The following is a 16,546-nucleotide window of genomic DNA, read 5'->3' on the forward strand; positions in this document are numbered from 1 at the left end:
AAATATGCCATGAACTATGTATCTCTATGAGAAATTAAATGTTTGGACAGGCTGTGGTTCCGGAAGACTTGTCAAATAAATAGATGAGTTTTGTCAGGAGGCCACAACAGTGAATGAAATAAACCACCGTAGAAAAATGGTCAGCTGCTACCAGAATGGCATCTCAGGCCTTAGTACATGGAATATCAGTAATAAAGTCCAAGGAAACTGTGTCTGAAAGTTCCCTTGGGGAGTAGGGAAATTAGTAGTCTAGCTGGCTTGGTGATGAGAGGTTTGGTATGGTGACTAAATAGGCCTTGATATCCATCCTAATGCATGGCTGTCAAAAATCATGGTAGAAGGAAATGGTGGTTTTAAATAGTCCAAAATGTCCTGGTGGACAGATGCCACAACAGAGCTGTAAGACCTCTTCACTCACAGTGTTCTCTAAATCAAGCAATAACCAGCTCCAATAATAGCTTGGCATATTATGTGAGGTCACGTGATTATATTTGGCACATAATTTTTCTTGGTCTTTACAATAACACATCTCAAAATTAATCATTTGAATTATTGTATGTACCCCATGCCATAATTACAATTCTTACCATAAACCTGCTGGTTAAGAATGTTGTTCAGTAGAAACCACTGGGTGCTAAGTGAATAGTGGCAAGTGGAAATCTCATTTTTAGATACAGAATTTTGTGTGTGTGTGCATGAACATGCACATGTATGTACACAAATACTCTCATAACTGCCTATGTAAACCACATGAATAAAATGTGGCATAGGAAAACAGTTGTGCTACAGAACAGGAGAAAAGAACAAAGATTTTGGAGAACAAGATGGCTATGATTGGAATAATAAGCAACGAGAAAAAATATAGTATTTTTAAAGAAATAAATTATAGGAGGGGTTGGCAGCTTTACTTATTCCCATTATTTTGTGCATCTAGTTAATATACAGATAAAATGAAGAAAACTAGGGCTACCAGATTTGAACTAGGTAGCAGCAAGTTTAAGTATACTGCATATCTTTCCTACCATCTAGTGGTTGTATGGACTTTTGCAGCTTGGAAAGAAAATTTCCTTAAGGAAATTAAATTTCAAAAGTTAATTAAAAATATAATTATTTCTCAGAGTCCCATGTAGAATACACCTTGTCTGGGGCAAAATTGAAAAATTTAGGTATTCAAGAAGGATTCTATAGTTTTTTGGCCATGTCATTAATGATCATTGAGCAGATCTGCACTTGTTAAATTGGATGAGATATTAATCCCTTATAAGCAGAGTCTTAAACTAAGACTTTAATTTCAAGTTTAGGTCTGGTGGGAAAATTTCTAGCAGCATCTGTAACAAACTGAGATGATATCAGAACGATGACTCATGAATGATATTGGTGTTTAAGTCTTTTTCCCTACAGACACTTTATGTAATGTGACAGCATCTAAATTGGCTTGTATCTAATTGTCCATTAACTTAAAGTAAGGGGTCTTTGTAAGCTTGTTCTCTTTAAAGTAGAAATTGTCCCTCTTTGTCATGTTAAATTTTAGTCTTTTGTTCATACTAGGATAGTGGTACCACTTTATTCCTTTTAAATGTGGATTTGATTACAGTTAAAAGTTGAGATATTGGAATGATGAGTTTTACATTTGTTAATTAATGTCATTATTTTAGGGCTCTGTTTGGACTTTTTGCTGACACCTGGATTGGAGCAGACGTTACTTATTGGATTTACCTATAGTTAAGAGTTGAGTTATGGGATGAAGAGTTTTATATCTGCTAATTAAGAAGAGGTGAAGAGATAGTGAAATTATTTATATTTGTGATAAGAGTGGGAAGTTGCTTTTTTAGGTTTTTTTTTTCCTTTTTCTATTTTTCTTCTTTGTTTTCTTGCATCTTTTATTCTCTCTTTCTTTTCTTTTTTAGTTTGTATTATCTTTTACTATTGTAATTAAAACTTTTAATAAAATTATTTTTAAAAAAATATGTAAACATGCTAATTATGTATTGGCATCACAACTTGTGAGTCATGGTAATTGTGTGATCATCACACACATGACATTTGTCCCTTGTGAACACCCATTATAAGATCAAATCAATTAAATGTGTGTTACTATAAAGGCATCTGCTGGAAGGATCTTAGAAAAAAAAGAACATGAAGCAGACAAATCTCACTGAGGTAAAAAAATCATTTTTACTTTATGCTTAGAGCATATTGTTTTCTGTATAAATTAGATAAACTGAATTGGGTCATCTGATCTTGATGGAAATGATGAAAATGACATAATTTCTGTGATCTGCTTTTCTTAGTATATAGTATATTAAGTATACTGTATATTTAGTATATAGGTAGTCCTTGTTTAATGGCCACTTGTTCAGTGACCATTTGAAGTTATGACAGCGCTGAATAAGTGGTATTTACAACCAGGCCTTGAAGTTCTGGTGTCCCAGCACCCCCACGGTCACGTGATGGCGATCTGGATGCTTGGCAACCAATTCACCCTTACAATGGTCGCAGTGTCCCGTGGTCACATGATTGCCATTTGCAACCGTCCCAGCTTGACCACAAGCAACATCAATGGGGAAGCTAGCAGGGAAGGTTGCAAGTTGCTCTGGTAAGTCACTTGCACCCTCCCCCGCCCAGCAACAGCCTGTTGGCCTGCTTGCAAGCTGCCTGGGACTTGCTTAATGACCCATGATCCTCACTTAATGATGGCAACAGGGAGTGCCAGGATTGCTGTCACTAAGCGATGGGGTCATGTGATATTACACTTTACAGCTGCATTGCTTGGCAATGGAAATTCTGGTCCTAATTACTGTCGTTAACTGAGGACTACCTGTAATGCGTTTGTAATTAACCCAAAAGAAATGGTAGTACTGAAAGGAAAAGAAACAAACCATTATCAAATAGCTGCGTTGCTTTACACTGTTATTTTTAAAACCTTTGTTGTAGAGAAAGCTTGGCATAAGAATTCATTACAGAATTTATGAAAGTATTGGGAAGAGGAAACTAGGTACATTTTGGGTGTGAATATTAGACATTATCTTACTAAAAGTATTGTGTAGATTATGGTAGGGCAAAACCAGTTCACATGCAACTTTGTAGGCTGTGGAGATGGTTGAAGCCCTGTATGTGTCCTGCTTAATAACAGTATCCACTGTGAGAGAGGCAACAAATGCCCTGTCAGGTATATAGTATGAGGAAAAGGAGATACTTTACCATCTAGCTATTTGCCTATCTCTTCACCCACCTGCTGTTTTGGGGATACAATTCTCTTTGGAAGACTAGGACTGCCTGAATATCTGCTCCAGCTGAAGCCACTCTGCAAGAGGCTTCATCAGCTCCTGGAGAAATGCTGCCCTGAGATGTCAGAGTCATTGCTATAGAGACAACTTCAAGGGGGAGAAATGCCCCTTTGGAAAGTTTTAAAGTGGCCCTTATAGAGCCATGCTGTTATTCTATAAGGGAGAAAAACCTGGGCTTTAATCTGCTGCTTTTATTGCTGCATGTTCTTATTAGATGTGCCAGGGAGGTGGGAATGGAGGGAGTAAATATTAAGATACCAACTGACACATAGTGAGAAGCTGCAACCATTTTCCCACATTCCTGGGCCCTGCAGGAAAAGAAGAGCAGGTATCTGGTTAGTTTTCCTTGCTCCCTCCCTTCCTTCAACCAGATAAGTCAAAGTGACAAAGAAGATGAGTGCTCCAACCTGAAAGTTCTTTTTATTGCTATCAGTTGCTAGTAAGACCATTATTCAGGATTTAATCTTGGATGAAAGTGCTGACCTGGTATGTATCATGAAAACTTGGTTGAGAAAACATGGGGAGTTTGTATCTTCAGGCACTGACTGCTAGGCTACTTTGTAATCTAACAGGCTAGGCTTGGAAGCTGGGGAGGTGGCATAGCCATCATCTATAGGAATTTCATCTTAGTGACCAGAAGGTCCATCTGAAAATGTGTCCATTTTAAGTGTTTGTTGCTTAGTTTAGATTGCTGGGGCAGTGTAGGGATAGTGTTAGTGTACAATCCCTTCTGCTGCACAACTATCTCCCTTGTGGAATTATATAGGGTGATTTTTAGTATAGCAGTGCAATTCGTTAAGACTTCTTATTCTGGGAGATTTCAGTACCCATGTAGAGGTTGCTCAGATAGGTGTGGCTCAGGACTTCCGTGTATGGCACAATACTCATGAATCTGCCCCAGTTTGCATCTGGTCCTGTGTATGTAGCAGAGCAGATGCTGGTTTTGGTATTCTGTATAGCTAGAGCTGGTGTTTGCAGGATGCAGGATCCCTCTCTAACTCTGTTGTGTTAAACAGATCCCTATTTGGTCAGTTTTAGATGGGTGTGTGTGTGTGCTACAAACTTCTGCAGGGGTAGAGGGGGGTAAAAGATTTGACCCAGACACCTGATCAACCATGATGATTTCTTGAATGTATTTGAGGGATTTCTGCTATTAATACTCTTGAAGTCCTGGCCATCTTTGGAACACCAAAATGAACCAGACAATTGACATTATTGTTCCTAAGTGCGATCCTCCCTGTAGTAGAGATAAATCAGCAATTAGTTTACTAAGGAGCTTTTTGTTGCTGCTCCTTTATTATAACCTCAAGGTTTTTACTGAGAAGTATATTTTACACTAAAATGAAATTATCTGGACCTTGAACCTTTTAAAAAGTGTAACTTTTTTGTCAGTATAGTTAGATTGTTTGCATCTTGATTTCTTTACATCTGCAGTCACTTTAGTAGCATATTGGAAAATATTTGGGGGGGGGGGTTGACCTATTTTACCATTGTGGTTTATTTCATTTCTGAATATTTACAATTTATATTTTTTAGCTTTGTAAAAGCTTCATATAATAGTTTAATTAGTGATGCTATAATAAGCATAATCTTCCTGTAACCACACGTGCTGGTCACAGTTAACTCTGATGCATTCAAATATCCTAATGGAGGCTGCTACAATTCTTCAGGCAAGAGTTAGCATATGTGTGTGTGAGAGAGACAATCATACCTTACAACTAATTTAAAATATGTGGGTGGTTTGTGTCATGGAGTGACTGTGAAAGACATAGGGCACTTTTTATTGGACCAGTAACATTGGTTTACATCCCTTCAGGAGGCTTTTGATGATAGCCGAAATTAGAGAAGCAGCAGAACTCCCAGAACATGACATCAGCCACTGATTTTGATCACTTGGAGATTCAGCCGCAGTACAGTCGAATCAATGCTCGATGGGAAGCCTCTGATGATGAGTTGGACAATGACAACAGTTCTGCCAGGCTTTTTGAGAGATCCCGGATCAAAGCTCTAGCAGGTAAAAATGTCTTGCATTTGAAAACAGAGAGATTTATTAAAAGTTTGATCCCAAACTTTCTCTCTTTTTGAGGCAAGAATACATGCAACTGTGAACCTTCCTTTTTCCCTTCCCTTCTGTCAGGTTCAGCCCAAGAAACTCCATGAGACAGTACTGGAACAGCTCGGTTACTTTATTAGCTTGCACCTGCTAGACAGAATCTCGCTAGACTAACTCTAACTCCCAAAGCCTGCAACTAAACACTACGAATTCCTTAGGGTGGTGCCAGTCTCATCCTTTTCACTTTCCCAGACTCACGCTGTGGGCTGAGGAAATGCTTCTGTCCTTGAACCTTCTCATCCAAGTCCTCCATCACACCTTCCCTGCTTTTCCTTTGTTTCTCTAAAAGCAGTCTGAGAGCTCCATTGTCATAGAATAAGGTCATACAATGTGTGGCTTCTAAGCCTAACAAAATCCAACTGCCTTCTGTTGCAGCCTACTAGCTACTGAAATACCCTTCCCCTGTTTTTATACTTGCAGATAGCCAGAAAAAAATTAGAGGTTTTTCAAAACCTTGATGTCTACTCTATATGCCTGATAATCAGCATTTGGCTTACTGAGTAATATTGGATGGATCTATCTTGAGGCCTCACTGTCTTATTTTGTGGGGGGGAGGTCACTGGATCTTTAATTATTGAAAATCACAGGACAGTGGTATAACATCACAGTATTTACAGTTTAGTACTCTAAGGCTACATGCCCTCCGTTCTAGACATTTGTCAGTCTCCCTATCATCCCTGCTTGTTGCTGCAATTACATTTTTTTCTTCAGAGAGAGCTTGAAAGAGAGACTTTGCATGTAGATACATAAAGTGCCAGCCAGACATTATTGGGGCAATGCTGGTGGAAGTCAGATACCATGTCAGTCAATCAGTGCAAATCAAGATGGCAAACGAAGACAGCAGTCAGTGACTAGACAAGAGAGTGGGTATATGTCACAACCAAATATGGCCATGGGAGCTGGACATATCGCAGCCCCTGATGGTGTCATCACCTTTGTCACCACTGAAGTGCCAGAAATCATGCGTATGGTAAGGCTTGTATCAAGAGAAGATAGAAGTCTCCACTTTAATATCAGATCAGCTAAATGCAAAGTTAGGCAAATTCAGTGAATGGCAAGGGATGAGACAAAGACAGTATCAGGAGGAATTGACCTTAAAGAACAACTAGCAAGGCATCTTCAAGTCTCTTTTAGGGGGAAATGTGATGTACTGATTTCAAATTTAGGATTCTTGAGTACTCTAGCCCTACGAAGTGGCTGAGAAGCTTTAATCAATTATTCTCAGCAGCTTTACCCTCTGTCTTGGTTTGGTGACAAGCAATATAATTAAAATAGTGTAACTAATCATAAAGCAATGGAACAGCAACTTAATTAGAATTTAAAACTTTAAAATCTGCTCAGCCATATCTTATTTAGTGGAGACAGATGGAGAAGGGTTATTGAGGATGATCTAAATTCCTAATTAGATACATATGGAAGGAAGTGATCCTTCGTGCTATAACCTGGTCTCAGCCTGTTAAAGGTCAAAAACAGGATTTAAAATGGATTTAAACTGAAAGCCAATGCAGGTAATGAAACACTTGCGTGTAGATTTAAATTGCCCAGTTCCAGTTTAAAATCTAGCAGCCGTACTCTAGATTAAAGTTCTATTTATACAACATGCTTAAGGTGGTCAAATAAATATCTAGCAGATACATTCATGACATTTTAAGATTGATAATGTTAATCTACACTAGTTTGTGTTTTTTTTAGTTTGTTGTGGAAATATAACACAATTAGTTTATTATTTAGTGCATTGAATGAACATAGAAATTGGTTAATGCAGTAACTTGGTTTGATTCAAACACAGCCTAAATTAACCTTCTGGATTGGTTTTAAAGGAAGCCTGACATACAGCAACATAGCAGTAACCCTAATCTGATAAAAGATCCTCCAAACTGCAGAAGCTTTTTGAGTTTTTAAAAACAAGATAGATGAGTGCTTATCCCCAAACTGAATGTAACCCTGAATTAGATTAAAAAAGGAAATAGAATTGGATGGCATATTAGTGACATCTCAATCCAGTAGCTTTATTTACATAAACATTATGCAAATGTCAAATAGCATGTAGGCGAATGAATAAAGTAAGATCCTGTGGATCTCCAAAACATAAATGTCAGGAGGATGAGCCAGTACCACATTTGGTGCAGAAACATTGAAAAATAGTGTTTCTAACAATCTCCATCTAATCCAGCCTCTTCAGAGAGGTACAATATTTGATGACTTCGAAAATTGATTTTGAACATCACTTTTATCAAATGTATCACTTGAGTACTTTCTTTAAGAAGAGATGTTAGATCCTTATGTGTTTTTCTAGGTACAAGTTTCATCATGAGTAAGCAAATGAGCTTAATTAGACTTTTACTTTCTCTTAACCCAATTGGACACCCTTTTCTTGTCAGAAATAATGAGCTAAAAAGGGTGATTGTGTTTTGGGGAAGCAGTGATCATCATAAAATCATAAATTTGTAATGTAGGAAATGCCCAATGAAAGGATAACCCACTGTATCTTTAGCTAATTACTGAGAGGTCTGCTCTAACTTTAGTAATAAAGAAAATTCTACAATAAGCTTCTTTCACTCTACTGAAGGCTTGATTCTGCCATGTAATTCAAGTCAGGACTACAAAATCTGAAATAGTAACTGAAAAATGCTGAGGCTATGCTTTGAAAATATTGCTCATTCCTCAGTTCCCCTTTGTATTACAGCTCAGCAGTTTGACTAAATAGCTCTTTAAGCTTTGTGGAGCCTAGAGCTTATCAAAATAAAGAAGAAATTTACTAGCAGCAGTCTTTTCCTAGAATGACTTGGGAGACACCTTAGGACAAAGGAAAAGGGTTCTGAGAAGGTTAGAACATTCTGGAGAAAAACCAAAACTATAGTTAACTGTAAACATGCATCATATTTATAGGTATATTTATCAGGGAGGTGAAATTGGTTGCAGCTGTCTTGTTAAGAGGACACAATGTAATGAACCTATTTGCTATGACATACTGTATAAAATGACCCTAACAAAACCTGGATTCTTAAATATTGTTTGTTATGGCTGTATCCAAAACATTTGGCTCAGATTGCCTGTTCCAGAGCCTGTATGATCTTCTGTGACCATGAGGACAAACCTCATGGATAGTTTATTGAGTAAGAGACTGGAATTTCCTTTATCTCCTTTATTTCCTTTATCTAGTTCACAGCCAAGAGGATACCAGGGTTTTCTTATGCCACAGACCTATCACATTTCAGATTCAAACAGTGCTCTACTACTGTTAATTCATCTTTGTAACTATTGTTGCTATTTTGGTTACTTTGGAACATGACATGAGCATTTTATGAAGGGTTGATACTCAGACTGGCACATTGCAAGATGGTTCTCAGAAGCTGACTTTATTTTGACAGCTGCTTTCTCTTCAGACGGGAGAGCTAACAGGATTGCCTTAGTTTCTCTCTTCTTTATGTGTGTTTCCTTCTTCCATTCCTTACATGGGATATGATCTGAATATGGAGGACGCTAATATTTGTCCTTTGCTGTATTCGGATTACTTCCTCATCAAACTGCAAAGGATGCCCTGGATCTTTGCAAGGATGGTGGAACTATTAGAGTGGGCTATCTCACACACCTAATGGATCTAGAGAATTTCCAGAGGACACTTAGGGATTTCCCTGACATTTTGGCAGGCAGTTTTATTTCATTCCTATGGAACCAAGAAATAGCAAGAATGCTGGATGAGATTGTTCCAGTAAGGTCTCTTCCCAGTTACTGATCCTGAGCAGCTCCACAGGGGGGAAATTAGACTAAAAAGACACCTAAAGTGATGGTACAATAAAGCAGAAATAAATATGACCAAGCACTGGAAAGAACTCACATGTGAGGCTTCACACCATCACTATTTCCACTACACTAGAGTAAATAAAATTCTCTTATCTGACTCTTCTCTCCATACAAAAAAGGGAAAACTTAAAAATCCCAAGCAGCTTTGCATACTACTCATCCCCTACTGAAGAGAAGGGGAAAGCAGACACCACCCTAATTAGATCAAGTCAGCATTCTCCTTAAAGGATCTACTAGACTGTATGAAATTCAGGAGCTGGAAAGAATGGGGAGGAAAGAGGTCTTTCCAATGGAGAAATAGATCACCATAAATGTTATAGAATTTCATGTTGTAAAATGAAGATTATTCTTTTGCAGAGGGTGCAGGGATCTATGATTTGGATTAAACTGGTTCAGTGTCCACATGTGAAAATGCCTTCAATCTGCAAGCTGTTTAGTCTAAATAAAAGTAACTTGCCAGAGACTGTTCAATGATATCTGTGAGCATAAAAGCCCGCACAAAATTGATGCACTAGATTTTTTTCTGGAGACAGTTGGTGTTGAATGTGGAAAAAAAAGGCAAGAAACCATTGCTCAGAATTCAGTTCTTTTGCATCCCAACCTCTGCACACATGAGGAATATTAGCACCTGTTCTGGCTACATCTCATTGCTCATTAGACACCCACAGGTACATGTAGGGGTCAGTAGCAGGGCAGTCAATATCACATCTGTCCAAGCCCCATAAGCTCTCTCTGTGTCTGTAGCACCAGAAGCTAAGAAGAAGGAGTTGTGTGGGAGTATTAAGTACAGACTTTAACAAAATTCTTTTATGCCTTTTTGATATCTTTTCTGATACAGCCCAAACAGTGGAGTCCTTGAGGTTCTCTGAGCTTGGCTATTTTCTTGCAAACATTTCATTACTCAGCTAGGTAACATCTTCGGTGGTAGAACGGAATGGACTTTGCTCTCTGTTTATATCCAGTGGTTTGCCCTGCCTGTGTTGGTGGGTTTTTTTGTTTTTGTTTTTTCTGGTAGTTCAGTTAATCTTTCTCTGAAGACCAAAACTGATTAGCATTTTTTAAAAAGTGTTAATATTTTTAAAATGCCAGTTTTTCCACCAGGTAGTGTACTGAAACAGAAATTTTACAGAATTCACACAATTCTTTAATCTTCATATGAATGAATATAGTGATTAAGATATTCTTTTTTTTCTAATTTCAGATGAGCGGGAAGCTGTGCAAAAGAAAACTTTTACAAAATGGGTGAACTCTCACCTGGCACGTGTAACCTGTCGCATTTCTGATCTTTATATGGACCTCCGAGATGGACGGATGCTAATCAAATTGCTGGAGGTGCTTTCTGGAGAGTTACTGGTAATGTTTTTCTTATTTCCCCACATCTTTAGAGCGTGTAAGGCAAGTCAACTATCATCCTAATACTGAAAGGAAAGCCATGGTGCATAAATTATCGTAAATGACTTTTTAATTATAATCCACAAGTACCTTGACTAGCATACTTTCGGATGTATAATCCCTTATCTGGATTGGACATATTTTATGTCTTTCCCTTCTTTTTAATATTGTACTGGTCTAATTGACTGTAACAAAGTTATTATACTGAAAGGAAATATTTGAAACATTATCACTGTCAAATATCTAGGAATCCTTGTCTGTCTGTCTGTTTGTCTATCTATCACATTTGTATAGCTGCTCATCTCCATGGTTTTCCTCAGTGTATGTCATAAGGCACTTCCACAGAAGGCTTTTTTTCAGACCAACTCCAGATCGATCTATGGGTTTCAAATTCAAGTTGATGTTTTCTGGCTCCACTGCAATCAGAGTAATGCTGGTGTGTTTCTTTCTGGTGCTGCAGCTCTTTAGATTTGAGATTTTCCCATTGATAAGAAATACTGACACTCACTGCCTTATGGCTCCTGAGCTCAATCAGCCAGTACCCTTTTGTAAACCTTCAGGTACTGTGGTGTCATGACACAAGACACAATATTATCTTTAAAATGCAAAATCCTGATAGTTTGTAGCTCCCCCTCAGCAACCACCTCATTTCACAAACAAAAATCTATGGATAGGAGAGGGAAAAACAAAATATATTTTTTTTCTTTTATATGGGTTGGGGCCAGGGGAGTTTTGTGGCTCCAGGATGGTAGTAGTTTAGGGCAGAGTACCTATCCATTTTTGCACTCTCTTACTGGTTAGCTCAAGGAGTGTTTGTTCTCAGTGCTTTAAGCTGTTTTGAGGCCAACAGATGTGAAAACAATATCATATCAGCTTCTCAGCAGCAGGGTGATTGCCTATAGATAACAAAATTGCTGTTTCAATGTAGAGAATATGCACGTCTTCATAGCATGTGACATAAGAAGCCATATCCAGTATCTGTAAAGTCATTCTAAGCCCCATGTGCCTAGTATACTTAACGGGGTCTTGAGCGGGTTGGGTTTAATGTATCATCCAAGTACTGTGCCTTGGCCAATAGACTTAGGTAAGTAAACCTGAGCAGGTTATGTTTAGCCCCAAAGAACCCTGAGGAGAGTTTCTTTCAGTCTGCTATATGGTGTGAACTTAGCCTCATGAAAGTTGTTTTTCAGTAGCCTTTATTTGCATTGTTCCTTATTCTCTTCTTCTAACACATAGCACATTTTGTTCTAACTATGTAAGCAAAGTGTGTTCTATCTTGGTTCTGAGAACAGAGTCCCATGAAACTGAGCTACATCTGGACCTCTAGTCACAGGATATCTTTAGTAGCCAAGGAGGTTAGTAGATAATCTTGCAAAGTATAGATTAAAGCTCTGTGCTCTCCTACTGGGTATTGGATTTATATAGAATTGGAAGGCTTATGTTTTCTTTTGCCAGCAAAGAACCTATTCTATACAATTGAGGAAGTCCTGCTATTATTGCAAGAATTAGAACAAAAGAGGGCAGATTCAACTTGTGTTGCCTCAATTCAGAGAATGGAGTAGATAAATGTCAATATGTTTAGCGTACTAATACAAAGCTCCTTCACTTCACTCCCCAGCCCAAGCCTACCAAAGGTCGCATGCGAATCCACTGTTTGGAGAATGTGGACAAAGCCCTGCAGTTCCTCAAGGAGCAGCGTGTGCATTTGGAAAACATGGGGTCTCATGACATTGTTGATGGTAACCATCGTCTGGTGCTGGGCCTCATCTGGACAATTATCCTGCGCTTCCAGGTGAGTCTTGCCAGAATCCACAGAGGAAAAAAAAAAAATCATTAGTAGGAAACTAGAGGCAAGTCTACAATATGGAATTTTCAGATCCACACACTTCCTTATCAGCTATCGAGAGTTAATTCCTCTTCCCAATCTCACCTAAGTTAGACTGATGAAGCTGGGCTTCATTGTCTATTAAAGTATATATACTAGTCCTGTGATTTTTTTTTTTTTATGCAACTGAAGAAGGCAACCTCCTTCACCCCCAGCAAAACCCTGAGAAAGGAGTAGGCAGCTCTTGCCACCCTAGGATGGAAAGATCTGCTGTAAGCAGGGGGGAGGGAAAAACAGAGAGCATACTCCTGAATTTTAAGCTCTCAATGCATAAAATACTGTATTTCTAGTAAAAGTGGCAGTCCCATTGCTGTTAAAAGCCCTCTTTATGGATTTTTCAAATCCTACAGAAGGTTTTGGTGCAACTCTCACTGGCAATTCTTTCAGGTATGACCCTATACACAGACATACATGTAAACACACATTGTTGTTTGATAAGAACTCCTGTCAAAGTGGCCATTGGGCCACAGACACCATTCAGTTACTCATGTCTATTCTGACGTTTGTGGAAATTGCTCTAAGACAAGAAACCCGTTTTACTAATCTGACTCATTGTGATATGAAAAGACAATGGCTTTCGAAGTCAGACAAGCATAGGAGGAGTAGCCTATGGGGGTAATAAATTAGGAATCTGGTAGCACTTTTTCTGCAAGAGGCTAGCATCTGGTCTCTTGGAACAGCTTTGTTCGTTATACCCAGTTTAAGGGTTCATCCTCACAGCTTCCTAACCATGATATGAACATGCCCCAGTAACTGTTTTTAGAAGACATCCACCTCCTTGAAATCATTGACTTCTCTCATCCCTCAGCCCAGAGCTGAGGGACCTTAAAGTTGTCTTTAGCTACTTTTAAAGTAGTGCTTTCACTCTTCTCCCAGTACAATTTTAGCCGATCTAGGACACTTTATTTGCAGTGTAATTGATGATACAGCTAATGGGCTGGATCTGCCAACTCCTGTTGTCCACTTGCAGCTGCAAACACACCTCCATCCCTTTGGTTGCTGGGTGCTGCCCTTGATGGCCATGCTTGGCATCTGCAGGGGCATTTGCCTGAGCAATGCTTGGCCAACATTTTCCCAAGCACTTCCTCAGTCACTCTTACTTGGGCTCCTTGTGTTCACAGGTTTAGCTGTCTTTTAAAAGAGAACTAAACTTATTTTTAAAAAACAGGACTAGCACTCTCTTGAGAGCTTGTTAGTTCTATGTTGCACAGGAGATCAATTGAAATAAGGAAAAAGTTCTTATTTCTGGCATCAGCGAATGCATTACAGGTTTTCTGCTGTTTCTGCCTACCAAAAAGGATTTTGCTGTACTCTTTACTGTTTTTGTTATTATGAAGAGAGAGGCTGTTTTGCCTATTGCTACACCATTATGCCTATTGAATAAGCTACTTCTGAGAGTAACTACTTTTCCTGCCAGCAGTGCCATTCTCTTTTGGCGCTATTTGAACACAGTGCTGTTTGTTATTGAAGGCTCTTCCTGTTTTACTCTGTGCCCCTCCTCCCCACCTGTTAACCTGGCTGACAAATCATATGGGGTGAAGCAGGAGGAGTGCCTCCAGTGCTCCTCACTGCTCCTCCATACCTGTATTGTTAAATCAGACAACTTGACATGCAGCTAAACCTGCATTCAAAGCACCAGTTAGTGGTGGTTTTTCTTGCTGACAGGTGACATTTGTTGGGAGGGGAAATGAAGCCAGAGGAATCTATCAGTCGCTTCCCTTAGCTTGAGGAGGAGTTAAATTAGCAAGGATTGGTGGATTAAACTTTACTACAACTATCTGTGCCTCAAGAATTTTTTTCTTACATATTCTTAATGATGCAAATAAAAAAGCAAAGGAAGTTTGCAATAAGAATACTGTAAGTCTTATGATTGTTTGCTCAGAAGAAAATCCCAGAGTTTAGTTGGACTCTTCAGGATTGCAACTTCAACTACTGGGAAAGTAAAATGATTGTGGGTTGATTTGCTTTCTTCTTGGTATCATGTCAATGGTTGCGTTCTTTTAAGTAGGCACACTAGGGGTTTAATGTAGTTATCTTTCAGGGTTTCTTATACTGCATTTTGCAATGTTTCTGTAACACTTGTTCATTGTATGTTGTAAATTAATATGAGAATTTACTTTATTGAGAAATTCCAAAAGAAAGAGTGACATAAAATTGCACATTCCTGAACAAACTTGTTTTCATCAGAATTACTGGACGGAATAAAAAAAAAAAGGAATCTGTAGTATATAAGAGTTTTAAAACAGCATGGAATAAATGTTGTAGAGACTGTTATATACAAAAAGAGTTCAGGTTTTATCCAAATCTACAAGGGTGAGGAACATGGCTGTTCTCCCACTGAAACTGTAAAAGCCAGGAATAATTTAGATCTTTTTCTAGCACTGATTAGAAGACTGAGATCCTTTGTAAAACAGAGAAACAAAAATTAAGAAAAAAAGGGATAATTCTATATATGAGCAACATTGCAAATTATTTTTATGTGGTGAAGTTATTATAAAATAATCTCTACCCAATTTGTCTTTTTCAGTGGTTGGAGGAGATGCTGATTTTTTGTTGGCAAAATTATTAGTTTAATTGAAAAATAGCTTACTGGATTTATGAAATAAATAAATAATACAGATAATCATATAGTTAATTTTGTCTATCACAGTAATCCTTTGAAAGATTCAGGACTTTACTTTGAAGTAGTTCCAACGAATTATAGTGGGCTTCTTCCAGATTGTACTGTTGAGGATGACAGCCATAAGTGACTTGTATTTTATTCAAAACAGATTATTTATTTACATCTCAAAATAGTTCAGTAGAAGAACAATCGTAATCATTTTACAGTGCACATTCAGCAATTTGGACAGGGTGTTTGGAAATGTTGTAATAATGTGAAGGGAAATTAAAAAAGTAATTTTTACCTTGCTTCAGCCAGACTTTCTACAAATCATTTGTGGTAAGATCTTTATCAGGTTATGTGTGTGAAGATTACAGCTGTACAAATAAACCTATGCACAAAGTAAGCATCTGAAATAGCATCTTTTCCTGAAAAGTGGAATCTTTTTCTTTTAATTTAGATCCAGGATATAATTGTTCAGACTCAAGAAGGCCGGGAAACCCGTTCAGCAAAGGATGCATTGTTACTTTGGTGTCAAATGAAAACTGCAGGGTATGATATAGCTATTTTATCTCATTAAACACATTGTGACTTGTTGGTGAAACCTATGGTATTAGTTAAGCAAATATTAAATACTAAGCAAATCTACACAGACTCTGTGAAAATTAACCAGGTTTCCATTCAGTTCATATCAATGATAGTGTGAAACCATTACAGTTCATACAGTGATAGTATGAAACCATTTAACTATCAGAATAAATCACAAGGACAGACCTGTTTAGGGCAAGGACAGAAAGCTGTGCTAAAATGTTTCCTGTACAGAATCCAAATACTGTGTTTTCCTTATGTCTCTTTTTGGAGCCTTGTTTGATTTGTGATGTTTTTAAGGAAATTGTTTTTTTACTTTTTGTTTGAGATAGGCTGAAAATATTTAAATACTCTGCCAATATTACAGTCTTGATGGAAGTGTTAGTGGTAGAGAGGAGGAGAGCAAAGAATCAAGATAGGATGTATTCTCCTATTCATCAAGAAGTCACTGGGCATGCTGACATCCTGTTTCAGGTGGCATGGATGGAATGTGCTGTGTGAAATGTGATAATACATGTAGAACTCAAAATAATGCTTAGCAGAGTTTTAAAAAATTACAGCAGGAGAGTCTAAAAAACAATCCAACTCCAATATGACCTTCTTCATACAGATTCAGCTAAAAATCTGAAAATGAGACTTGACTGCTAGAGCAATCCTTTTGATCATCATTTGGGAGGAGGGGGTTTACTTTTTTTAAAAAAATATTATTCTGTGTTTAGCCTTCTCCAACCTGATGTTTATTTATTTATTTATTTTGTTGGATTTCTCCCCCACCCATCTCCTCCACAATAGGGGGCTCTGGGCGACTTACAAAAAACATTTAAACTATAAATATATATAAAATACATAGTACATCCAGAATTAAGAACAATACT

The 16,546-nt window shown here is 38.0% G+C and overlaps 1 protein-coding gene across 8 annotated transcripts in view; it reads left to right on the forward strand.

Annotated features, from left to right (window-relative positions):
- SPTB (spectrin beta, erythrocytic) overlaps positions 1 to 16,546 on the forward strand; it is a 118,132-nt gene that overhangs the window by 38,361 nt on the left and 63,225 nt on the right. For 7 of the 8 annotated variants that reach the window (XM_088146319.1, XM_088146311.1, XM_088146316.1 and 4 more), the window contains 4 exons: positions 5,104 to 5,301; positions 10,406 to 10,557; positions 12,215 to 12,388; positions 15,544 to 15,635. In XM_088146319.1, the coding sequence (XP_088002445.1) occupies positions 5,154 to 5,301; positions 10,406 to 10,557; positions 12,215 to 12,388; positions 15,544 to 15,635 (566 nt within the window). In that variant the 5' untranslated portion in view covers positions 5,104 to 5,153. Of the gene's footprint in view, positions 1 to 1,655; positions 1,775 to 5,103; positions 5,302 to 10,405; positions 10,558 to 12,214; positions 12,389 to 15,543; positions 15,636 to 16,546 lie in introns of all 8 variants that reach the window. The other variant, XM_088146313.1, reaches the window with a different exon arrangement.

Source organism: Python bivittatus, unplaced genomic scaffold (assembly GCF_059951505.1).
Source record: "Python bivittatus isolate LINGU-HERP-01145 unplaced genomic scaffold, Pbiv_v1 ctg000480_np1212, whole genome shotgun sequence".
NCBI lineage: Eukaryota > Metazoa > Chordata > Lepidosauria > Squamata > Pythonidae > Python > Python bivittatus.